Source organism: Psammomys obesus, unplaced genomic scaffold (assembly GCF_907164565.1).
Source record: "Psammomys obesus unplaced genomic scaffold, mPsaObe1.curated_primary_1811, whole genome shotgun sequence".
Taxonomy (NCBI): Eukaryota; Metazoa; Chordata; class Mammalia; order Rodentia; family Muridae; genus Psammomys; species Psammomys obesus.
The window spans coordinates 198,336-225,411 of NW_026596295.1; the positions used below are offsets into that span (position 1 = coordinate 198,336).

The 27,076-nt window shown below is 39.8% G+C and overlaps 1 protein-coding gene across 1 annotated transcript in view; it reads right to left on the reverse strand.

Annotated features, from left to right (window-relative positions):
• The window catches only part of LOC129668970 (uncharacterized), a gene marked incomplete at its 5' end in the record, with an annotated part of 287,543 nt that overhangs the window by 15,167 nt on the left and 245,300 nt on the right, over positions 1-27,076 (reverse strand). The window contains 2 exon segments of the mRNA XM_055597009.1: positions 14,909-15,009; positions 17,330-17,394. Coding sequence (XP_055452984.1) covers positions 14,909-15,009; positions 17,330-17,394 — 166 coding nt within the window.

Consider the following 27,076-nt stretch of genomic DNA (forward strand, 5'->3'; position numbering starts at 1 on the left):
TGCCATCCAGGACCAGGACACACAGCCTCTGGCCCAGAGTGAGGCGCCAAGGCTCCGACCCAGAGCAGAGCCCTTAGTTGCCAGTCCAGAGAGGGGTGCACAGCCTCTGGCCCAGAAGGGGACACACACTGCCAGCCCAGACCAGAGCATAAAGCCTCTGGGCCAGAGTGTACCCGTAGCTGCCATTCCAGACCCGGGTGCACAGCGTCCGGATCAGAATGGCGCCCGCAGCCGCCATTCCAAACAGGGATACACAGCTTCCGGCCCAGAGTGAGGTGCCCAGCCTCCAGACCAGAGTGGAGCCCTCAGTTGCCAGCATAGAGAGGAGTGTCCAGCCTCTGGACCAAAGCGGCACCTGCAGCCACAATCAAAGACAGGGATGCACAGCTTCCAGCCCAGAGTGAGGCACCCAGCCTCCAGACCAGAGAGGAACCCTCAGTTGCCAGCCTAGAGAGGAGTGCACAGCCTCCAGACCAGAGCGGCGCCCCCAGGTGACAACTCAACCTAGGCGCACATTCTCCAGGCCCAGAGCTGAGCACTCAGCCCCTGGCCCAGAGACTTGCTGGATGCTCCTCTCACCTTCCCGAACAGAACTGTGTGCCCCAGGATACGACTGAGTTTCCCTGTTGGGAGAAAACCCCACAGTTAGGGAATCAGCAGGATCTTCAAGAGGGCTGTACCTGGAAAATAGTGTAACAACAACAGCAGCTCACAAAATTCAGAATGAGAAACCCAGCAGCGAGGCAGCTGTCTTGAAAACTTCTACGGGTGAGAGGAGAGCCCCCCTGACTAACAAAGACCACAGCTACTACTCAGGTCTATACACCTGAGGTGAGCAGTGGCAATTCCTGAGAAACACTGTCCGTACAGTGACCATACCCAAAAAGCAGAGGAGGACTCTTTCACGAAAAATCATCTTCCGGCCAAGGGGATTCTCCCTACCTCAGGACTCCAGGAAGCACAGAAAATAACAGCCAACACCTAAAACAGCCCAATGGGTAGAGGTCAGCGTAAAATCTCAACCAACAAAAGACAGAGCAATATAACATCTCCAGAACCCAGCCATTCAGGAGCGAACAGCCCTGGACAACGCAGCACAATAGAAAATCAAGAAGATGACCTTGCATCTATGCTGATGAAAAGGATAATAGAGAAAACAAATAAAATACGTAAAGAATTAGAGGAAGATAAAAACAAACAGATCATGGCTATCCCTAAAGAAATGGAGGAAGTTAAAGACAAGCAGATTATGGCCATCCGTGAAGAAATACGGGAAGATGAAGCCAAACAGTTTCTAGCCTTCAGAGAAGAAATAATTAAATCACTGAAAGAAATAAAAGAAACAGAGTTGAAGGAACTAAAAAACAAAACAAAACAAAAAAACAAAAAAAAAACAGGAAAATACAATCAGACAGGTGAAGGAAGTAAACAAAAGAACTCAAGATCTAAAGATAGAACTGGAAAAATTAAAGAAAACACAAATGGAGGAAATAATAGAGAGGAAGAAATTAGGGAAGAAAACAGGAACTACAGAGGTAAGCATAACCAACAGACTACAAGAGATGGAAGAAACAATCTCAGGTGTAGAAGATACAATGGAAGAAATCAATGTATCTGTCAAAGAAAGCGTTAAATCCAAACAATTCCTGACACAGACCGTCCAAGAAATCCAAGACAATATGAAAAGACAAAACCTAAGAATAATAGGAATAGAGGAAAAAGAAGACTCCCTTCTCCAAGGCCCAGAAAATATTTTCAACAAAATCATTGAAAAAATTTCCCCAAGTTAAAGGAGAGGTCAATAAGAATACAAGAGACCTACAGAACACCCAATAAATTAGACCAGAAAAGAAAATCTTGCTGCCACATATAATCAAAACAGTAATTATACAGAACAAAGAAAAAATACTAAAAGTTGCAAGGGAAAAAAGCCAAGTAACATATAATGGCAAACCCATTAGAACCACACCTGACTTTTCAACAGAAACTATGAAACCCAGAAGGGCCTGGACAGATATCAAGCAGACCCTAAGAGAACACAGATGTCAGCCCAAGCTACTATACCCCGCAAAACTCTCAGTCCTCATAGTCAGAGAAAAAAAAGATATTCAATGACAAAAACAAATTTCAACAATCTCTACACACAAATCCAGCATTACAGAAGACACTGGAAGGGAAAATTCAACCCCCAAAAATTAGCTACTTTCAAGAAAACACAGGAAATAATTAACCTTACTATAATAAAACAAAAATCAACCAAGCACACAACGTTATGACCACAGTCAACATCAAAATCAAAAGATCTAACAGCCACTGGTCATTAATCTCTCTCAACATCAATGGACTCAACTCTCCAATAAAAAGACACAGACTAACAGAATGGATACGTAAACAAAACCCAGCAATCTGTTGCATACAAGAAACACACCTAAGGCACCAAGATAGATATTACCTGAGAGTAAAGGGTTGGAAGACGTCTTTCCAAGCAAATGGACCCAAGAAGCAAGCAGGAATATCCATTCTAATATCTGATAAAATAGACTTTCAACCAAAATTAATGAAAAGAGATGGGGAAGGACACTTCATACTCATCAAGGGAAAATTCCAGCAGGAAGACATTACAATCCTGAACAACTATGACCCAAATACAAGGGCACCCACATTTGTAAAAGAAACATTGATAAAACTTAAACCACATATATATTCCCACACATTAATAGTGGGAAACTTCAACACCCCACTCTCAACAAAGGACAGGTCAACAAAACAGAAATTAAACAAAGAAACAATGTCTCTAACAGAGGTCGTGAATCAAACGGACTATACAGACATTTACAGAACCTTATACCCAAACACAAAAGAATTTACCTTCTTCTCAGCACTTCATCGAACCTTCTCCAAAATAGACCATATAGTTGGTCACAAAGCAAGCCTCAACACATACAAGAAAACTGAAATAATCCCTTGTATCCTGTCTGATTACCATGGAATAAAGCTGGACCTCAACAACAACAGAAATAGCCAAAGGCCTACACACATATGGAAACTGAACAACTTACTACTAAATGACAGCTGGGTCAGGGAAGAAATAAAGAAAGAAATTAAAGTCTTCCTAGAACTCAATGAAAATGAAGACACAACATACCCAAACTTGTGGGACACAATGAAAGCAGTGCTAAGAGGAAAGTTCATAGCACTAAGTGCCTTCAAGAAGACATTTGAGAGAGCTCACTCAAGCAACTTAATGGCTCACTTAAAAATCCTAGAAAAAGAAGAAGCACACACACCAAGAAGGAGTAGACAGCTGGAAATAATCAAACTCAGGGCTGAAATCAATCAATTAGAAACAAATAAAAGAATTGAAAGAATCTATGAACCAAGAGCTGGTTCTTTGAGAAAATCAACAAGATCGACAAACCCTTAGCCCAGCTAACTAAAAGGCAGAGAGACACCACCCAAATCAACAAAATCAGAAATGAAATGGACAATTTTCTTGATCGATTTGACGTACCAAAGCTGAATCAAGACCAGGTAAATCAATTAAATAGTCCTATATCCCCCAAGGAAATAGAAGCGGCCATCAAAAGTCTCCCATCCAAAAAAAGCCCCGGACCAGATGGCTTCAGTGCAGAATTCTACCAGACCTTCAAAGGAGAGCTAACTCCAATTCTCTTCAAACTATTCCACAAAATAGAAACAGAAGGAACATTACCAAACTCATTCTATGAAGCCACAGTCACCTTGGTACCTAAACCTCACAAAGACTCAACAAAGAAAGAGAATTTCAGGGCAATCTCCCTTATGAACATTGATGCAAAAATAGTCAACAAAATACTTGCAAACTGAATCCAAGAACACATCAAAGATATTATCCACTATGACAAACTAGGCTTCATCCCAGGTATGCAGGGGTGGTTCAACATACGGAAATCCATCAATGTGATCCATCATATTAACAAACTGAAAGAAAAAATCCCACCTGATAATCTCCCTAGATGCTGAAAAAGCATTTGACAAAATCCAACATCCATTCATGTTTAAAGTATTGGAGAGATCAGGGATACGAGGCACATATCTAAACATAGTAAAGGCGATATACAGCAAGCCTATAGCCAACATCAAACTGAACGGAGAGAAACTTAAAGCAATCCCACTGACATCAGGGAGAAGACAAGGCGGCCCACTCTCTCCATATCTCTTCAACATAGTGTTGGAGGTCCTTGCTAGAGCAATAAGACAGTGGAAGGAGATCAAGGTGATACAGATTGGAAAAGAAGAAGTCAAATTATCACTATTTGCAGATCATATGATAGTATATATGAGTGACCCCAAAAACTCTACCAGGGAACTCCTACAGCTGATGAACACCTTCACCAAAGTGGCCGGATACAAAATTAACTCAAAAAAAAAAAATCAGGAGCACTCTTGCATACAAAAGACAAAGTGTTGAGGAAGAAATTAATGAAACAACCGAACAGAAGACCCAGAAATAAACCCACACCCTTATGGATACCTTATTTTTGACAAAGATGCCAAAACCATACAATGGAAAAAAGATAGCATCTTCAACGAATTGTGCTGGTCCAACTGGATGTCTACATGTAGAAAAATGAAAATAGATCCATACTAATCACCCTGCACAAAACTGAAGTCCAAGTGAATCAAAGACCTCAACATAAAAACAGACACATTAAATCGGCTAGAAAAAAAAGGGGGGAATACCCTAGAACTCATTGGTGCAGGGGACAACTTCCTGAACAGAACACCAACAGCACAGGCTCTAAGATCAACAATCAATACATGGGACCTCATGAAACTGAAAAGCTTCTGTAAAGCAAAGGACACCGTCATCAAAACAAAACGACTGCCTATGGATTGGGAAAGAATCTTCACCAACCCTTTATCTGACAGAGGGCTAATATCCAGCATATATAAAGAACTAAACAAGCTGAAAAGCAAGAAACCAAGTAATCCAATTAAAAAATGTGTAACAGAGCTAAACAGAAAATTCTCTGTAGAGGAACATATGGCAGAGAAACACTTAAAGAAATGCTCTAAGTCATTAGCCATCAGGGAAATGCAAATCAAAACAACCCTGAGATTTCACCTTACACCCATCAGAATGGCCAAGATGAAAAACTCCAGTGACAATACATGTTGGAGAGGTTGTGGATAAAGCAGAACCCTCCTCCACTGATTCTGGAAATGTAAACTTGTACAACCACTCTGGAAATCAATTTGGTGCTTTCTCAGACAACTAGGAATAGTGCTTCCTCAAGATCCAGCGATACCATTCCTAGGCATATATCCAAAAGAAGCTCAAGTACACAATAAGGACATTTCATCAGCCATGTTTGTATCATCCTTATTTGTAATAACCAGAACCTGGAAACAGCTCAGATGCCCCTCAACTGAAGAATGGATGCAGAAATTGTGGTACTTCTACACAATGGAGTATTACTCTGCAATGAAAAATAAGGAAATCATGAAATTTGCAGGTAAATGGTGGGACCTGGAAAGGATCATCCTGAGTGAGCTGTCCCAGAAGCAGAAAGACACACACAGTATATAATCACTCATATAGACTTATAGGATAAACCTACTAAAATTGTACTTCTAAAAAAACTAATCAAGAGAGAGGACCCTGACTAAATCGCTCAATCCCCATCCTGAAAGGCAAAGAGGATGGACATGAGAAGAAGAAGAAAACAGGAAACAACCTAGAACCTGCTACAGAGGGCCTCTGAAATGCTCTGCTGTGCAGACTATCAAAGCAGATGCTGAGACTTTATGGCCAACTGTTGGGCAGAGTACATGGAATCTTATGTAAGAAGTGGGAAATAGATATGGAGAGTAGAGGAACCCCATAAGGAGAGCAACTGAACCAGAAGATTTGAACACAGGGGTCTTCCCAGAGACCCATACTCCAACCAAGTACCATGCATGGAGATAACTTCGAACCCCTGCGCAGATGTAATTCCTGGCAGTTTACTATCTAAGTGGGTTACATAGTAATGGGAAGCGGGACTGCTTCCGACACAATCTGATAGGCCTGCCCTTTGATCACCTCCCCCTGAGGGGAGAGCAGTCTTACCAAGCCACAGAAGATGACAATGCAGCCACTCTGGATGTGATCTGATAGACTAAGGTAGAAGGAAAAGGAGGGGGACCTCCCCTATCAGTGGACTTGCCGAGGGGCATGCATGAAGAAGGGGGAAGGAGGGTAGAATTGGGAGGGGAGGAGGGGGGATTGTGGGGGGATACAAAGTGAATAAAGTGTAAAAAAAGAAATTGGAAACAGAATTTACATATAAAATGCATATTACAGTAAATTGATATGTGCACATATATTAAACCTTTTCCACCTGACTGGAAGGAAGAAGGAGAAGGTGGGCATAGAATGCCACATTGGGTTAATAAGCTACACAAAACAGTTCTGACTCTTTGTGCCACTAAAATGTGTTCTGAAACTAACTAAAGCAAATAAACAAGAAAAAAATACTAAAAAACAGAATCCAAAAACACACTAAAGATATCATCCACCACGACCAAGTAGGCTTCATTCCAGGCATTCAGGGGTGGTTCAATATACAAAAAATCCATCAATGTAATCTATGCCATAAACAAACTGAAAACAACAACAACAACAACAACAACAACACATGTTCATCTCCTTAGATCCCGAAAAAGAATTTGACAAAATCAATACCTGTTCATGTTTAAAGTTTTGTAAAGATCAGGGATACAAGGCACATATCTAAACACAGTAAAAGCAATATGCAAAAAGCATATAGAAACATCAAACTGAATGGTGAGAAACTTAAATCAATACCACTTAAATCAGGGACAAGGCACAGCTGCCCACTCTCTCCTATCTCTTCAACATAGTTCTTGAAGTCCTAGCTAAAGAAATAAAACAACTAAAGAAGATCAAGGGGATACAAATCAGAAAGGAAGATGTCAAAGTATCACCATTTACAGATGATATGATAGTATACATTAGTGACCCCCCAAAATCTATCAGAGAACTCCTTCAGATGATAAACACTATCAGGAAAGTATCTAGATATAAAATTAACTAAAATAAAAAAAAATCTAAAGCCCTCCTTACAAAAGACAAACGGGCTGAGAAACAAATTATGGAAACAACACCCTTCATAATAGCCACAAACAACATAAAGGACCTTGTTGTAACTCTAACCAAGCAAGTGAAAGACCTATATGAAAAAACTTCAAATCTCTGAAGAAAGAAATTGAAGAAGATATCAGAAGATGGAAAGATATCCTATGCTCATGGATTGGTAGGACTAACATAGTGAAAATGGCCATCCTACAAAAAGCATATTCATTGCATTTCTACATATTCATGGCAATCCCTACCCTCCAAAAAAAAAAACCTACATAATTGTTAACAGAAAAAAGTTTCCAGTTTCATATGGAAAAATGAAAAACCCAGAATAGGTAAAACAATCCTGTACAATAAAAGAACTTCTGGAGGTATCTCCATCCCAGATCTAAAGCTGTACTGTAGAACAATAGTAATAAAAACAGCATGGTACTTACATAGAAACAGACTTGTGAATTAATGGAATTGAATAGTAGTCCCAGAAATAAACCCACACACCTAGAGATACTTGATTTTTGACAAAGAATACAAACTATACAATAGAAAAAAAAAAGACAGCATCTTCAACAAATGGTGCTGATCTAACTGGATGTCTACATGTAGAAAAATGCAAGTAGACCCATATTTATCAGTCTGCACAAAGTTAAAGTCCAAGTGGATCAAAGACATCAACATAACACCAGACAAACTAAATCTATTAGAAGAAAAATTGGAGAAGAGCCTTGACCTCACTGGCACAGGAGTCAACTTCCTGAACAGAACAACAGCAGCACAGGCTCTAAGATCAACAATTAATAAATGAGACCTCATGAAATAGAAGCTTCAGTAAAGCAAAATCCACTGTCATCAGAACAAAAAGTCAGCCTACAGAGTGGGAAAATATCTTCATCAACCCCACATCTTACAGAAGTCTAATATCCAGTCTAATATCTAATAAAGAATTGAAGAAGTTAAACCAACAAACCAAGCAATCCAATTGAAAAACGGGGTACAGAGTAAACAGAGAATTCTCAACAGAGGAATATCAAATGTAGGAGAAACAATTAAAGAAATGTTCAATGTCATTAGTCACCAGGGAAATGCAAATCAAAACGACCCTGAGATTTTACCTTATAACCATCAGATAGCTAAGAACAGAAACTCAAGTGACAATACATGCTGGAGAGGATGTGGAGAAAGGGGAACCTTCCTCCATTGCTGGTGGGAATGTAAACTTGTACAACCACATTGGAAATCAATCTGGTGCTTTCTCAGGCAATTAGGAATCGTGCTTCCTCAAGATCCAGCTATAGCACTCCTAGACATATATCCAAAATATGCTCAAGTACACAACAAGGGCATTTGGTCAACCATGTTCATAGCAGCTTTATTTGTAATAGCCAGAACCTGGAAACAACCCAGATGTCCCTCAGCTGAGGAATGGATACAGAAATTGTGGTCCATTTATACAATGGAATACTACTCAGCAATTAAAAATAAAGAAATCATGAAATTTGCAGGCTAACGGTGTGATCTAGAAAAGATCATCCTGAGTGCGTTATCCCAGCAACAGAAAGACACACACTGTATATACTCACAGTGGATATTAGACATATAATATAGGATAACCATACTAAAATCTGTACACCTAAAGAAGCTAAGTAAGAAGGCGGGCCCTGGGTAAGATAATCAATCCTCAACTCAGAAAGGCACAAGGGACTGACATTGGAAGAGGGAGAGAACAGGATACAGGACATAATTCTACCACAAAGGGCCCCTGAAAGACTCTACCCAGCAGAGTATCAAAGCAGATGCTGAGGCTCATAACCAAACTTTGGAAAGAGTGCAAGGAATCTTATGAAATAAAGGGGAGATAGAAAGACCTGGAAGGGCCAGGAGCTCCACAAGGGGAGCCACATAACCAAAAAATCTGGGCCCAGTAGTCTTTTCTGAGACTGATACTGCAACCAAGAATCATGCAAGGATATCACTTAGAACCCCTGCTGAGATGTAGCCCATGGCACCTCAGTCTCCAAGTGGGTTCCCTAGTAAGGGGAACAGAGACTGTCTCTGACATGAACTCAGTGGCTAGCTCTTTGATCACCTTCCCCTGATGGGGGAATTAACTAAAATCCAAATGGGTGGGCATACCTATGAGGAAGTTTTTCCTAATTAAATAATTTGAAGTGACTAACCTCCCTATAATCCAGATATTTTGAGGTAGGAATACCCATCTTTAATCTGGGGCACAGATTCTGTTGTCAGTCTATGTAAAAGAAGAAAGCTCTTGCCCTTTGCTTGCCTGCCCTCACTCTTGTTGAGAAGTTCATTCCTTCACTGGCATTAGAGCATACATATGGTTCCCCATATATACTGAAGACCAGCTGAGACATCTAGAGATGTGGACTGAACAACTTCTAGATTCTTGAACTTTTCTTTGGCAGACAGCCATTTTTGGACTAGCTGGACCACACTCTGCAAGCTACTCTAATAAAGCCCTTTTATTTATTCATTCATTCATTCATTCATTCATTCATTCATTCATTCATTCATTCATATTCACTCTAATAGTTATGGTACTATTTCCTGGGATAGAACCTTGGACAGTTTAAAAAGGAAAACATAAGCTAAAGCACAATTATTCATCACTTTCCACGTCTTGATTGTAGATGAACTGTGACTAGCTATGTCAATTTTCTGCTGCTATGACTAATCCAGAACTGTGAACAGTAACCGGAACTGTGAGCCCAAATAAACTGTTTCTCCAATAAGATGCTTTTGGTAGGGTATTTTATCACATCAACAGGAATAACAACTAAAAGTGACTATTGATACCAGGAATGCAGCCATTGCTGATATAACTCCTTTTCCCCTTTTAACACGTTTTTGGGAACCACACAGAAGGGTTTGAAAGGCCCTTGAAATATTAGCAGAGCTAATATCAGTAGGCATTTGTAATGGGATCTTGGAAGACAAGAAGGTTCATAGAAGTATGGCCAGTGATCACAAAGTTTCAGAAGAGAATAGGGACTTCATAAAAATTAGCATAATGTTCATTCATGTGATTATATTGGGAAAGTATCTGATTTCATTCTGCTGTCATTCTAAGAAGTTCAGTGAAGTGTCATTTGAATATAGCGAATAATTTTTTTTGGCAGAAGAAATTATGGCTTGAGACCTTAAGGCTGGTACAAGAAAGCAACCTTAATTGTTAAAGAGATAGGCACCATCAAAACGAAACTCTCTATGATAAACTGAGACAATAGGAAAGGTATGTTGAGGACAAAAATCCCAGTCATTAGAGGTTTCCATCTTGTGAAGATCCAAATTCATTTAAAGGAAGAAAGTCTAAACTGAAGGGGTTCCTTTCTTCTCAAAGGCGACTGCATAAGGTCAGCACACAGAAGCTGTAGCCAAAAGGATCTAGCCTACAACTCAAATGGATAGCAGAACTTGGCAACAACATCTACAGGGTTTTGATTTTACAGAAATTAGAAGATAATTGAAGGGATCATGGAGTCTTGCTCCACAGTTTCAGAGCATAAATGAAGCTATGTAACGTGGGACAGTATTGAAATTCCTCCAAGTAGTCTCTGAACCATTGCATGCTGCTAAGAAGGCGAACCCTAAGTCACAATGGACACTTCTGGATACTATGGCAGGACCATGGGGTGGATGTCTGCTGAGGAAAGCTGGGGAATGGAGTATAACCACCCTAAAAGAAAAGCTCTTTTCTGCAAGTAGCATATCTAGAAGGTGGAGTTGTTTAAGGTCTCTGTATCCCATCCAATTTCATCATAAGCTCCAGGTGCTTGGCATGGAGCTATGGGTTTTCATATTTGTAATGCTGAATTTTCTTGTTGTTCCCTTATTCAGTATAATTTCATGTTGGAGGAATGTGACTTTTTATTTCATAGAAACTATAGCTAATAGATTATTTGTGTCTCAGATGAGATGTCAAATTTGGACTTTTAAACTGTTGTAATTGTTAAAAGACTGGAAACTTTTGAAGTTGTGTTGTATTTTGTATTATGAGATGAACATGGGGTGAACATGAGAAAAGCAGTGGTACAAGGTGTAGAAGGTTATGATTTAAAACTTTCTAGATTTATTTTATTTTATGTGTATGCATGTGTATAATTGCATGTGTGATGCTTGTGGAGGCCAGAAGTGAGTTTTGAATACCTTGGAAATGTATTTACAAATAGTTGTGAACCACTAAGTGTGAGCTAGGAGCTGAATTGGGTCCTCTGCAAGAGTAACAAGTGTTCTTAACCACTGAGCCATTTCTCTAATACAACGATGGAAGGTTATAATCTAAAGTGCTGTGTTTGGATGTCAAGTTGACTGGAGATAGAACTGACAGCTAATATTAGTTGTCAACTTCATGAAATCTGTAATCAGCTGGAAGTTGGGCCTCTGGACCTGTCTGTGGGAGAGATGACCTTTCTTATGATAATTAAAGTGGGAAGATACACCCACTTGCATAATTGCAAGGATCCTGGACAGTATAAAAAGAATAAAGTGAGATGGTCACAAATACTCATTTCTCTCTTCTTAATTGTGGATGCAATGTGTCCAGATGTCTGGACACAAATCCCTGCTTTTTGATTTCCTTTCTATGATGGAACTTCAACCTATGAGTCAGAATAAACCTTTTTTCCCTTTTATTGCTTTTGTTGGGAGTATTTTTTCACAGCAAGAAAAGCAACCAAGATAGTTATTCATCCTTTTTGAAAATATGATTCAAATCTTGTTTGTATTGATTCAAAAACATGATTCACATCAGTTACCTCATGTTGAGAAGCTATTGACTTGTGTGGAATTGACTTAGTGGAATTCGTTGGTATGCTTCTTTCCCCTTTTTATTATATTTTACTTATCTGCTAGTGTGTACAGTTACTCGAATTTCTAGTTTTTCCTCCTTTCCCCACTGTTTTTAGCTTTTTATATAATTTAAGTAGTCTTCACTTCGGTTTGTGTTCAGGGATAAAACCAACCACAGTAACAAATACATTGATGTGACAGCAATCCCAATATTAGCTATAGTACAAGATACTGTTTTCTTAAACTATGTTCCCTCTGAGACTTGGAGATAGGGGAACATGATACTGGTTGGGAAATTGTAATTTATAGTGTTTTTATTTGATTGCCTGTTTGTTCTTAGGACTAAGATTATCACTATAAATTGTGAAATTCTCCCACATCATGAGCTTTGGTAAGCTTAAATATGTCCATATCATCATTGACACTTAGTCCAAATTTGGCTATGCACAGGCTCTCTCAGGGGAAAAAGCAGCCTATCCCATTTAGGCCACTAAAACTGCTATGCTGGTTATGGGAGTGCCATGGGACTGAATGGCCTAGCTTACATCTCTGCTCAATTTAATTTGTTCATGGATTCTGGAGGGATTAAACACTTCACCAGCATCCCCTATAATCCACAGGGTCAAGCCATAGTGGAGAGAGCTAACAGAACCCTCAAATAATTGATCCTCAAACAAAGATCTGTTATGATGCTCCAGGACCCCCATTTGAAACTGTTAGAGGCACTTTTTTTCTTTTTCTTTTTTTTATTTCTTTTTATTATTATTATTATTATTATTATTATTATTAATTACACTTTATTCATTTTGTATCCCCCCATAAGCCCCTCCCTCCTCCCCTCCCGATCCCACCCTTCCTCCCCTTTCTGCATGCATGCCCCTCCCCAAGTCCACTGAAAGGGGAGGTCCTCCTCTCCTTCCTTCTGATCTTAGTCTATCAGATCACATCAGGAATGGCTGCATTGTACAATCGACTTTTTCATCTTTGATAGAACTGGGGCTTCCCCCACATACAAACATTGGAGGTCCCATCCTGCCATGACTGCCCTTTCCGTGGTCCACTGGAGTGACCCTCTCACCAGTGCCAAGCAGGGAGCATACCCTCTCCTTATACAGGATTGAGGGTTTGCTTGTGTCTTTCCAGAGACATCATAGACACCCATCTGGATTCTGGCTCGCAATGTGATTGCTTCTGGAAGGAGGGGAATGTCCCGCTAGAGGAATCATAAAGGTGGACGACTAATCAGGCTCTCCTTTATGTGGCTGCATACCAACAGTCTCAGCACCGACCTCGGGATGTTACACATGACTTCTCTGCTCTTTCCCACCACACCACCTTCCCTCTAGTAGAACCAATTATCCAACTTACATCCCTACAGACAAATAAGGGCCTGCCCTTAAAAAACTTCCTCTGTGACAGAGTGACCCTTGAGGAGGACTCATGAGGAAGATGGATAGCCAATGATGAGTAAGACTCCAAGAATTGGGGCAACCTAAGACAGGCACCGTTGCTTGAGGTGAGTGCCAGAGGCTTGGGGCCAACAATGGCAGGCCAAAGGATCCTGTCTCGCAAGGCCACGATAAATAAAAAGAAAAGGATGATATGTGGGCAACCCCAGGAAAGGGCCATTAGGGTTCATGGCCTGGGGCAGCTTCCGCTGACATGACTATGGAAGCAGTCTAGCTGACAGTATGTGATCCGACATTGGAGAGTCTGCCCAGAGACAAACAAACAATTGGCAGGCTTGGAGACGGTGTGGAGGAACCTGATTGGTTGCCCAAAGCTATATACCTTGCTCTCCTGGAATAAACAAGTCTGCAGCCACTTGTTCTCAGACTGTACTCACCTGACTCCTCGCCTCTCACCCCCTTGGCCAGGACTCCCTGTCCTTACCCACGGGATGGACTCTTGGGAGGAGAAACAATGGTTGCCATGGAGGTGAACCAGTTATTTGGGATTCTAGAACAATGCTGTTGTGGATGTGCCACGTTTTCATAGTGCATTCAATCATGCATTTCTTTCTTTTTTCTCCTTTACTCTCTCCCTCTCTCATTCTTTCTCTTTCCTTTACTCTTCCATCTCAGAACTCTTTCCTTATTTTCCCTTCCTTCCTCTCCTTTCTTCTTTGTTTCTTTCCTCTCCTCCATCTATTTTCCTCACTCCATCAATTCCTTTTCCTTCCTTCCTTTCTTTCTTCCCTTCCTTTCTTCCACCCCCTCTCATTTTATGACCTTACAATCTATTCTGACTAACCTGGAACTCACCACATACTCCAGACTGGACTTGTGGCAATCCTGCCTTACCTCTAAAATGTTGGGATTATAGTCATGAGCAACTATATCTTACTCTATCTACTACAGTTTTTTTTCTAAAGTCTGTATTGTATATTGTCTAAAAATGTGAATGAAGAGCTACAGAGATATTTCCACGTGTAATGGTGCATGCCACCAAGCCTGATGATTTCAGTTTCGTTCTGGAACTCACATGGTAGAAACTGTTCAACATCAATGATGTTAACACAAACAGTGCAGTGTAAAAAAAATGTTGTCAAAGAAATAAAAAGAAACCTACCTGAAGCTATAGACTTCTGAGATTATTTTGTAAACTAATTAAAATAATATTCTAATAAGAATTTTACTTGAAAGTATATTTCTTATACTCAAACTTAGCTTGACACCATTCTCTTAACAGTCAAAGAAATAAAAATCTGTATTTGCCCACCTATCAGACCAGTGTTAATTACATTAACTAGGACACCAAACTGTAGTGAGGAATTACCGCCATATTTTTTATACTTTTCCTGTATGCATTATTCTTCTATTTGTAGAGAAGAATTCATACTTCAAAATAAGGATTTTTATACATAATTTTTGAATTATGACATGAATATACTTGTTTACACTTTTAAAGAATAGAAAATATTAGCTTTCTATGTTGACTGCTGTTGATCAATATTTAAGTAGTGTTATTACTTACAGTAGTTGCTTCTTGGCAGTAGCCATACCAAATCACAGGGAAGTTGCTCTTCAAACCCTTAACACGTTTTGCACAAATCAGAGCACTCACACTTTTGTATGCTGTAAGAAAACATAAGGCTCTGATTCTGAAAACTGTCAACAATAAAGTTGGAGGCTGGCAAATTTTGTGATAACATTATCTATATGCTATAGTTTGAACAGAGATAAAACAATATATTCGAAAATAAACATTGTTATTGTTTTCCCTTCTATCACATAGCCTATTTAGTGTATATACAGGCCCCTGTCTTCAACTAGTCTTGATATTTTGGTTATCTAGCTATTGCTTTGGCTGCATCCAGAGTTTTTAGTATATGCTGATATTGCTAGCTGGGGCTATATTAAGACAACTGAACTGAGCTCAACTATGCAAACAGTAGGGAATGCAGTAGCGGAGAGCTTGTGTTTTCCCAATCTTCATTATTGAGTATGGGTATGCTTCTGTGTGTTGGCAGAATAGTCCATTTAAAAATTAGCCATCTTGAATAGCTCTTTAAGCAAGTTTATCTTTTAATTCATTCATATTAATGAACTCTGCTCTAAGCATGAAATGCTCTAATTCTACAATAAAAAATTAGTATAACTGATTATCAGTAAGTATTACAACAGTAAATCATTTCTAGTTGTTTGTTGATGAATATGCAAGGAATTAAAATTATTTTCCCTATAAGCCTTTTCCACCTTTATTCTTTTTCCTTTACTAGCCAGATTAGATTACATGAACAAATTTAAAAAAATATTGAAAAACACACATGACAATATTTTATAAAATGATTGTTGTTTCCTAGGTCTCAAGAAAAATTTAAGTGATTCTTTTATGACCTAAATTGATCAAACTATATTTACTCATTTTTGAAGAGAACTGAGTATCTCTAGTTACTGTTTCCTGTTCTCAAATTTTTTTATCTAGCAATAATACAACTGTATTCAGTATTACATAGGAGTGCAGACATGATTATCTACTATACTTATTACTATGAAATTATTAGTGAACAGGTCAGGCGTTTATTTGTTCTTTCAATTATGTAGCATTTCAGAAAGTAGTAAGCATATAAGAAGATGATATACCTATAAAATACTCATTTCCAAATATAACAAGCCAGTTTTCTCTCAAAAGGATGATATAATTTATAATTTGCTTGTATGTGTTAGTTTTAGCCAAGTTTTAGAAATAAAAATATTTTGATACTATTAAATAATTCTTTAATAAATATTTGAAAAGTAAAAGTTTTGTATTTGATAAATACAGTATAGAAAAACTTTTGGTAATCTTGAGATTATATAATGTCTGAAAAGCTGTGATAACAATAAATTTATTTTTAAACCATGTTTCCCCTCCTTTTTTTTTTTTTCTTTTTCGAGACAGGGTTTCTCTCTGTAGCCCTTGCTGTCCTGGAACTCGTTCTGTAGATCAGGCTGGCTTCGAACTAAGAGATTCGTCCCTCTGTGTCTCCCAATGCCGGGATTAAAGGTGTGCCCTAACATTGTCTGGCTTATTTCTGCATTTTTCTATTATTATTATTATGCATTTTTCTATTATTGTTATTATTACTACTGCTACTACTACTACTACAATTTACTCACTTTGTATCCTGGCTGTAGCACCCTCCCTCATCTTCTCCAATCCCACCCTTTCTCCCTCTTTCTCCCCATGTCCCTCCCCTTGTGCCCTGATAAGGGAGGTCCTCTTCCTCTACTATCTGTTTATCAGATCTCATCATGACTATCTGAATCCTCTTCTTCTGTGGTCTAGTAAGGCCATCCTGCCAGAGGGAGGTGATCAAAGAGCAGACAATTGAGTTCATGTCAGAGACTGCCCTTGGTCCCTTACTAGGGAACCCCAAGGAGACTGAGCTATCCATGTGCTACATCTGATCAGAGGGTCTAGGTTCTCTCCATGCATCGTCCTTGATTGATTTATCACTCTCTGCAGGCCACCCTGGGCCCATATATTTTGGGGTTTGTTGGTCTCCTTGTGGGGCTCCTGTCCTCTCCATGTCCTTCTATATCCACCATAAAACTCCCTGTGTTCTATCCAAAGTTTGGTTGTTCTTCCATCCCTTGTTGGGTGGAGTCTTTTAGAGGATATGTGTAGTAGGCTTGCATCCTGTTCACTGTCTTCTACTGCATCCTGTGTGTATAATGTTTTGCCTTCTGAATGTAATTAAGCATCTTCCCCTAGGGTCTTCCTGGTTGTTTAGCTTCTTTAGGTTTGTAGAGTTTAGTATGGTTATCCTATATTATATGGTTAATATGCACTTATAAGTGATTATAATAGTAGGTGTGTCATTCTGCTTCTGGGTTACCTTTTTCAGGATGATCTTTTACACTATTTTTGCATTTTTAATAGCATACATATTTGGATTTTTTGAATAATTACCTGAATTAGCAGCTGCATCTCCAATGGAGGAACCAAATGTTAACTGTAACATCTGACAAAACCAACTGAAAAATAAAAGAGGGGAAAGGCATCAATTAATAGAACAGCTAGTAATTATTGAGTAACTATGATATGTATAAGTAAGAATTGTTGTTATTTTCATTGAAACATTAAAATTCAAAATGACAAAGCCTTCATATCAAATGTAAATGATGACAATAATAATAATGAGGATACAGTTACAATTAGAATTGAAACAAATGAAGATCATGATTCGAGTCAATCACAAAAATTATAAAGCAGCATCTCTCATTATGACATCAAAGAAAGCTGCACCACTAAAAGTAAAACCATCCAAGCTATATTATCAATAAAAAAATGAATTGATGACATGGCAATAATCATATTTGTAGCAAAATTTTCAATATAAATTAGAAGAGGCATGAAGTAAAAATAAGTCATAATTTCTCATTCAGAATATACAAGAATCACAGTATTAAAGTCATGGTAGATAATAGTAACCTAAAAGTATGCAATGAAACTTCAGCAGATTTAGTTAGACAGTATCTGTAAGGGATTTTTGCACGACAAAAGGTATGTGTCTGGATGCCTACACTAACAGAATAAGACGATCACTCATTTTACTTAATTTTCTTAATTAATACATTTTAATTTATTACAATTTATTCATTATGTATCCCAGCTGTACCTCCCTCCCTACCCTCCCAATACTGCCCTCACTACTTCTTCTCCTCCCATGCCCCTCCCACTGATAGGGGAGGTCCTCCTCCCCTTCCATCTGACCCTAGCCTATCAAGTCTCATCAGGACTGGCTGCATTGTCTTCCTCTGTGGCCTAGTAAGGCTGCCCCTGCCTCAGAGGGAGGTGATCAAAGAGCCAGCCACTGAGTTCATGTCAGAGACAGCCCCTGTTTCACTTACTAGGGAACCCACTTGACACTGAACTGCCATGGGCTACATTTGTGCATGGTGTCTATGTCCTCTCCATGGATGTTCCTGGACTGCAGTATCAGTCTTAGAAAAGACCCCTCTGTTCAGAAAGTTGTATCCTGTGCCAATAAGTTTAAGGGTATTCCCCACTTTTTCTTCTAAGTGGTTTAGTGTGTCTGGTTTTATGTTGAGGTCTTTGATCCACTTGGACTTTAGTTTTGTGCAGGGTGATAAGTATGGATCTATTTGCATTTTTCTACATGTAGACTTCCAGTTAGACCAGCACCATTTGTTTAAGATGCTGTCTTTTTTCCATTGAATGGATTTGGCATCTTTGTTAAAAATTAGGTGTCCATAAGTGTGTGGATTTATGTCAGGGTCTTCTATTCGATTCCATTGATCCACCAGTCTGTTACTATGCCAGTACCATGCAGTTTTTAGTATTGTTGCTCTATAGTACACCTTGAGATCACAGATGGAGATAGTTCCTGAAGATCTTTAACTGTAGAGAATTGTTTTAGCAATTCTTGGTTTCTTGTTGTTCCATATGAAGGTAAGAATTTTTCTTTCAAGGTCTGTAAAGAATTGTGTTGGTAATTTGATGGGAATTGCATTGAATCTGTAGATTGCTTTTGGTATACAAGGAAATGTATATAAATCCCATGGCAGGTTGTGAAATTCTATCCTCAGAAGTATTCCTTTCATGCAATTAAGAGGGTAGCAAGGTTTACTACATAGTAACACACTAATAATACAGTGTCTCTCTGCTTGCCATAGATAATTCATTGGATCAAATTACATTATTTTGTAAAGTATTACTACAGAATAAATGTCATAAATTGATTATGAAATTTTTTTTGATGGCAGAAAACCCAAATGCTTTATTTTTATTTTTATTTTTTCCACTTTAATTTTATTAATTACACTTTATTCATTTTGTATCCCCCCATGAGCCCCTCCCTCATCCCCTCCTGACCCCACCCTACCTCCCCTTTCTGCATGCATGCCACTCCCCAAGTCCACTGATAGGGGAGGTTCTCCTCTCTTTTCTGAACTTAGTCTATCAGTTCTCATCAAAAGTGGCTACATTGTCCTCTACCATGGCCTGGTAAGGCTGCTCCCCCTCAGGGGGAGGTGATCAAAGAGCAGGCCAATCAGATTATGTCAGAGGCAGTTCCTCTTTCCATTACTATGTAACCCACTTGGACACTGAACTGCCATGGGCTACATCTGTGCAGGGTTTCTAGGTTATCTCCATGAATAGTCCTTGGTTGGAGTATGAGTCTCTGGGAAGTTCCCTGTGTTCAAATTCTCTTGTTCTGTTGCTCTGCTTGTGGAGTTCCCGTCCCCTCCAGCTCTTACTATTTCCCAATTCTTACATAAAATTCCATTCACTCTGCCGATCAGTTGTCCATCAGGCTTAGCATCTGCTTTGACAGTCTATACTGCAGAGGCTTTCAGAGGCCCTCTGTGGCAGGTTCCAAGGTTGTTTCCTGTTTTCTTCTGGCTTTCAGAGGCCTTCTGTAGCAGGTTCCGAGATTGTTTCCTATTTTCTTTTTCTTCTGAAGTCCATCCTCTTTGCCTTTCAGGATGGGGATTGAACATTTTAGTTAGGGTCCTCTCTTTTGCTTAGTTTGTTTAGATGTACAGATTTTAGTGGGATTATTCTATGTTGTATGTTTATATGAGTGAGTATATACCATGTGTGTCTTTTTGCTTCTGGGACAACTCACTCAGGATGATCCTTTTCAGGTCCCACCATTTACCTGCAAATTTCATGATTTCCTTATTTTTCATTGCTGAGTAATACTCCATTGTATAGATGTACCACAGTTTCTGCATCCATTCTTCAGTTGAGGGGCATCTGGGTTGTTTCCAGCTTCTGGCTATTACAAATAAAGCTGCTACAAACATGGTTGAGCAAATGTCCTTTTTGTGTACTTGAACCTCTTTTGGGTATATGCCTAGGAGTGGTATGGCTGGATCTTGAGGAAGCGCTATTCCTAGTTGTCTGAGAAAGCACCAGATTGATTTCCAGAGTGGTTGTACAAGTTTACATTCCCACCAGCAGTGGAGAAGGGTTCCCCTTTCTCCACAACCTCTCCAGCATGTGTTGTCCCTTGAGTTTTTCATCTTGGCCATTCTGATGGGTGTAAGGTGAAATCTCAGGGTTGTTTTGATTTGCATTTCCCTAATGGCTAATGAGGTTGAGCATTTCTTTAAGTGCTTCTCTGCCATTCGATATTCCTCTACAGAGAATTCTCTCTTTAGCTCTGTTCCCCATTTTTTAAGTGGATTATTTTGTTTGTTGCTTTTCAGCTTGTTTAGTTCTTTATATATATTGGATATGAGTCCTCTGTCAGATAAAGGGTTGGTGATGATTCTTTCCCAATCTGTAGGCAGTCACTTTGTTTTAATGACGGTGTCCTTTGCTTTACAGAAGCTTTTCAATTTCAGGAGGTCCCATTTATTGATTGTTGCTCTTAGAACCTGTGCTGTTGGTGTTCTGTTCAGGAAGTTCTCTCCTGTACCAATGAGTTCTAGGGTATTCCCCACTTTTTTTTCTAGCCGATTTAATGTGTCTGGTTTTATGTTGAGGTCTTTGATCCACTTGGACTTCAGTTTTGTGCAGGGTGATAAGTATGGATCTATTTTCATTTTTCTACATGTAGACATCCAGTTGGACCAGCACCATTTGTTGAAGATGCTATCTTTTTTCCATTGTATGGTTTTGGCATCTTTGTCAAAAATCAGGTGTCCATAAGTGTGTGGGTTTCTTTCTGGGTCTTCTGTTCGATTCCATTAATCCACCATTCTGTTTCTATGCCAGTACCATGCAGTTTTTATAATTGTTGCTCTATAGTACAGCTTGAGATCAGGGATGGAGATACCTCCAGAATATCTTTTATTGTAGAGGATTGTTTTAGCAATTTTCGGTCGCTTGTTATTCCATATGGAGTTGAGAATTTTTCATTCTAGGTCTGTAAAGAATTGTGTTGGTAATTTGATGGGAATTGCATTAAATCTGTAGATTGCTTTTGGTAAGATGGCCATTTTTCTGATGTTAATCCTGCCAAGCCATGAGCATGGGAGATCTTTCCATCTTCTCATATCTTCCTCTAATTCTTTCTTCAGAGACTTGAAATTTTTTTCATACAAGTCTTTGACTTGCTTGGTTAGGGTTACACCAAGGTACTTTATGTCCTTTGTGGCTATTGTGAAGGGTGTTGTTTCTCTAATTTCTTTCTCAGCCCGTTTGTCTTTTGTATACAGGAGTGCTACTGATTTTTTTTAGTTAATTTTGTATCCAGCCACTTTGCTGAAGGTGTTTATCAGCTGAAGGAGTTCCCTGGTAGAGTTTTTGGGGTCACTCATGTATACTATCATATCATCTGCAAATAATGATAATTTGACTTCTTCCTTTCCCATCTGTATCCCCTTGATCTCCTTCGACTGTCTTATTGCTCTAGCAAGGACTTCCAGCACTATGTTGAAGAGATATGGAGAGAGTGGGCAGCCTTGTCTTGTCCCTGATTTCAGTGGGATTGCTTCAAGTTTCTCTCCATTTAGTTTGATGTTGGCTATAGGCTTGCTGTATATCGCCTTTACTATGTTTAGATATGTGCCTTGTATCCCTGATCTCTCCAGTACTTTAAATATGAATGGATGTTGGATTTTGTCAAATGCTTTCTCAGCATCTAGGGAGATTATCATGCGTTTTTTTTTTCTTTCAGTTTGTTAATATGGTGGATCACATTGATGGATTTCCGTATATAGAACCACCCCTGCATACCTGGGATAAAGCCTACTTGGTCATAGTGGATAATATCTTTGATGTGTTCTTGGATTCGGTTTGCAAGTGCTTTGTTAACTATTTTTGCATCAATGTTCATAAGGGAGATTGGCCTGAAATTCTCTTTCTTTGTTGAGTCTTTGTGAGGTTTAGGTACTAAGGTGATTGTGGCTTCATAGAATGAGTTTGGTAATGTTCCTTCTGTTTCTATTTTGTGGAATAGTTTGAAGAGAATTGGAGTTAGCTCTTCTTTGAAGGTCTGGTAGAATTCTGCGCTGAAGCCATCTGGTCCTGGGCTTTTTTTGATGGGAGACTTTTGATGACTGCTTCTATTTCTTTGGGGGATATAGGACTATTTAATTGATTTACCTGGTCCTGATTCAGCTTTGGTGAGTCAAATCGATCAAGAAAATTGTCCATTTCATTTAGATTTTCAAATTTTGTGGCATATAGACTTTTGAAGTAAGTCCTAATGATTGTTTGGATTTCCTCAGTGTCTGTAGTTATGTCCCCCTTTTCATTTCTGATTTTGTTGATTTGGGTGGTGTCTCTCTGTCTTTTAGTTAGCTGGGCTAAGGGTTTGTCGATCCTGTTGATTTTCTCAAAGAACCAGCTCTTGGTTTCATTGATTCTTTGAATTGTTTTATTTGTTTCTAATTGATTGATTTCAGCCTTGAGTGATTATTTCCAGCCCTCTACTCCTTTTTGGTGTGTCTGCTTCTTCTTTTTCTAGGGTTTTTAAGTGGGCCATTAAGTTGTTTGAATGAGCTGTCTCGAATTTCTTCTTGAAGGCACTTAGTGTTATGAACTTTCCTCTTAGCACTGCTTTCATTGTGTCCCAGAAGTTTGGGTATGTTGTGTCTTCATTTTCGTTGAGTTCTAGGAAGACTTTAATTTCTTTCTTTATTTCTTCCCTGACCCAGCTGTCATTTAGTAGTAAGTTTTTCAGTTTCCATATGTGTGTAGGCTTTTTGCTATTTCTGTTGTTGTTGAAGTCCAGCTTTATTCCATGGTGATCAGACAGGATACAAGGAATTATTTCAGTCTTCTTGTATCTGTTGAGGCTTGCTTTGTGACCAACTATATGGTCTATTTTGGAGAAGGTTCCATGAGGTGCTGAGAAGAAGGTAAATTCTTTTGTGTTTGGGTGTAAAGTTCTATAAATGTCTGTAAGGTCCATTTGATTCATGACCTCTGTCAGAGATATTGTTTCTTTGTTTAATTTCTGTTTTGTTGACCTGTTCTTTGTTGAGAGTGGGGTGTTGAAGTTTCCCACTATTAATGTGTGGGGATCTATATGTGGTTTAAATTTTATCAATGTTTCTTTTACAAATGTGGGTGCTCTTGTATTTGGGGCATAGATGTTCAGGATTGTGATGTCTTCCTGGTGGAATTTTCCCTTGATGAGTATGAAGTGTCCTTCCTCATCTCTTTTTATTAATTTTGGTTGAAAGTCTATTTTATCAGATATTAGAATGGCTACTCCTGCTTGTTTCTTGGGTCCATTTGCTTGGAAAGTCGTCTTCCAACCTTTTACCCTCAGGTAATATCTATCTTTGTGCCTTAGGTGTGTTTCTTGTATGTAACAGATTGCTGGGTTTTGTTTACATATCCACTCTGTTAATCTGTGTCTTTTTACTGGAGAGTTGAGTCCATTGATGTTGAGATCGAGTAATGACCAGTGGTTGTTAGATCCTTTGATTTTGATGTTGGCTGTGTTCATAAGGTTGTGTGCTTGGTTGCTTTTTGTTTTACTGTAGTAATGTTAATTATTTCCTGTGTTTTCTTGACAGAAGCTAATTTTCTTGGGTTGTATTTTCCCTTCCAGTGTCTTCTGTAATGCTGGATTTGTGTGTAGGTATTGTTGAAATTTGTTTTTGTCATTGAATATCTTGTTTTCTCCGTCTATGAGGACTGAGAATTTTGCAGGTTATAGTAGCTTGGGCTGACATCTGTGTTCTCTTAGGGTCTGCATGATATCTGTCCAGGCCCTTCTGGCTTTCATAGTTTCTGTTGAAAAGTCAGGTGTGATTCTAAAGGGTTTGCCATTATATGTTACTTGGCTTTTTTCCCTTACAGCTTTTAGTATTTTTTCTTTGTTCTGTATACTTACTGTTTTGATGATTATATGGCGGGAGGATTTTCTTTTCTGGTCAAATTTGTTGGGTGTTCTGTAGGCCTCATGTATCCTTATTGGCTTCTCTTTTAACTTGGGGAAATTTTCTTCAATGATTTTGTTGAAAATATTTTCTGGGCCTTGGAGAAGTGAGTCTTCTTTTTCCTGTATTCCTATTATTCTTAGGTTTTGTTTTTTCATATTGTCTTGGATTTCTTGGACGGTCTGTGTCAGGAATTTTTTGGATTTAACATTTTCTTTGACAGATACATTGATTTCTTCCATTGTATCTTCTACACCTGAGATTCTTTCTTCCATTTCTTGTATTCTGTTGGTTATGCTTACCTCTGTAGTTCCTGTTTTCTTCCCTGAATTCTTCCTCTCCATTATTTCCTCCATTTGTGTTTTCTTTAATTTTTCCAGTTCTATCTTCAGGTCTTGAATTGTTTTGTTTACTTCCTTCACCTGTCTGATTGTATTATCCTCTTTTTCTTTTAGTTCCTTCAACTCTGTTCCTTTTATTTCTTTCAGTGATTTAATTATTTCTTCTCTGATGGCCACAAGTTGTTTGGCTGCATCTTCCTGTATTTCTTCACGGATGGCCATAATCTGCTTGTCTTTAACTTCCTCCATTTCTTTACGGATAGCCATGATCTGTCTGGTTTTATCTTCCTCTAATTCTTTACATATTTTATTTGTTTCCTCTATTATCCTCTTCATCAGCATAGATGTAAGGTCATCTTCTTGATTTTCTCTTATGCTGCGTTGTCCAGGGCTATTCGTCCCTGGATGGCTGGGTTCTGGAGATGCCATATTGCTCTGTCTTTTGTTGGTTGAGCTTTTATGCTGACCTCTACCCATTGGGCTGATTTTGGTGTTGGTTGTTAGTTTCTGTGATTCCTGGAGTCCTTAGGTAGGGAGAATCCCCTTGGCTGGAAGATGATTTTTCCTGATGGAGTCCTTCTCTGCTTTTTGGTTATGGTCACTGTATGGCTAGTGTTTGTCAGGAGTTGCCACTGCTCACCTCAGGTTTATAGCCCTGAGTAGTAGCTGTGGTCTTTGTTAGGCAGGGAGGGATCTCCTCTTACCCATAGAAGTTCTCAAGACAGCTGCCCCACTGCTGGGTTTCTTGTTATAAATTTAGTGTGCTGCTGCTCACTAAATTTCTAGGTACAGTCCTCTTGAAGAACCTGCTGGTTGCCTAGCTGTGGGGTTTTCTCCCAACAGGGAAACTCAGTCTGTTATCCTGGGGCACACAGTTCTGTCCGGGAAAATGAGAGGTGCACTCAGTAAGTCTCTGGGCGGGAGGCTGAGTGCTCTGCTCTGGGCCTGGAGGATGTGCACCTAGGTTGAGTTGGCGCCTGGGGGCGCTTCTCTGGTCTGGAGGCTGGGTGCCTCACTCTGGACCAGAAGCTGTGTGTCCCTGTCTGGGATGGTGGCTGCAGGCACTGCTCTGGTCCAGACGCTGTGGGTGCAGCCCTCTTGAAGGACCAGGGATTCCCACAGTTTTGACAGTCTAGCTATGGATAACTGGTTGATCCTTGGCACAGTATCTGAGGGCTGCTGTAATGGCTCTCTGGTTTTTGTAGGTCTGAGGATGCAGCTGTGTTTCCCAGTGCCTTAGGGTAACTCAATAATGGCGGCTGAGCACAGCACTCTTGCCTGCATTAGAGCCTAGAGTCTGTGTGAATCCAGGGAGTCTTTTGGTGCTGGGTGTCCTAAGTGTTAGAGCTGATGATCCCCTCTGCTGGGTGTTTCCCCTTGCCAGAGACACTCAGTCTTTGCTTTGGGGACCTCTGTTTTGTCTGGGGTGGCGAGTAGAACCCACAGGCACAGATGCCAGCTTGTGGCTCTGCCTTTCTGGCCGTTAGGAGCCTTGACTGCTGCCTAAACTGGGTAATTTTCCCTAGATCGTTTCGGGGTGGGGGTGTCGGCTGAGTGCTCTGAGATCAGACCAGCCATTTCCCTCCCTGTGGGTTTGCACCTGCCAGTGAAACGCAGTCTCTGGTGCCTGGTGCCCTGGTGCCCACAGTTCTATCTGAGGTGGCAAATCAGTCGCGCAGGCAGGGCTCCGTGCAGGCGCCTGGGTCCTGGCTCTGGCTCCGGGCTGGCTCTTGGGGCACCCGCGGAACCCGAGTCTTTTCCAGTGGATGTCTGGGTGACCTGAGGTCGATCCCAATCTTTTTCTGCTCCGTGGGGTTATCTCTCGACTGGGAAATCCAGTCAATGGTGTTGTGGGCCCACAGTTCAGTCTGGGACAGTGACCAGATCACACTGGCGTGTAGCTCTGGGCTGGCGACCAAGTGCCTGGTGGAACCAGGATCTCTTCTGCGGTTTAGCTGGGTGAGTTAAAGCTGATTGAATCCCCCACCGTGGGGTATCCTCTCACCTGTGAAACACAATCACTTGTGTTTTATGGCCGCAAGTTCTGATTGCTGGTCACTGTGCCAATCCTGCTGTGCTGCTCCTCAGAATGAGAGTCCTCCCGGCGCCGCCATCTTGCCCCCCCGATTATGAAACTTTTAAAGCAATTTCCCCTATCATCTTCATGTATTTATTCTTACTATTGCTTATTAATATTCTTTACCCTTAACTACAATGAATTATATTAAAGGACACTCAGCAGTACAGCAGTAGTAATAAAAGAACATATATACCATCACAAAAAAAAAAAAGAAAAAAAAGAAAAGACCCTTCGACCTAGATTTTTTGGTTCTGTTGCTTTACTTGTGGAGCTTCTGTCTGCTCCAGATTTTTCTATCTCCCCCTTCTTTCATAAGATTCTCTGCACTCTGCCTGAAGTTTGGCTATGAGTCTCAGCATCTGCTTCAATACTGTGATGAGGAGAGTCTTTCAGAGGTCCTCTGTGATAGGTTTCTATCCTGTTC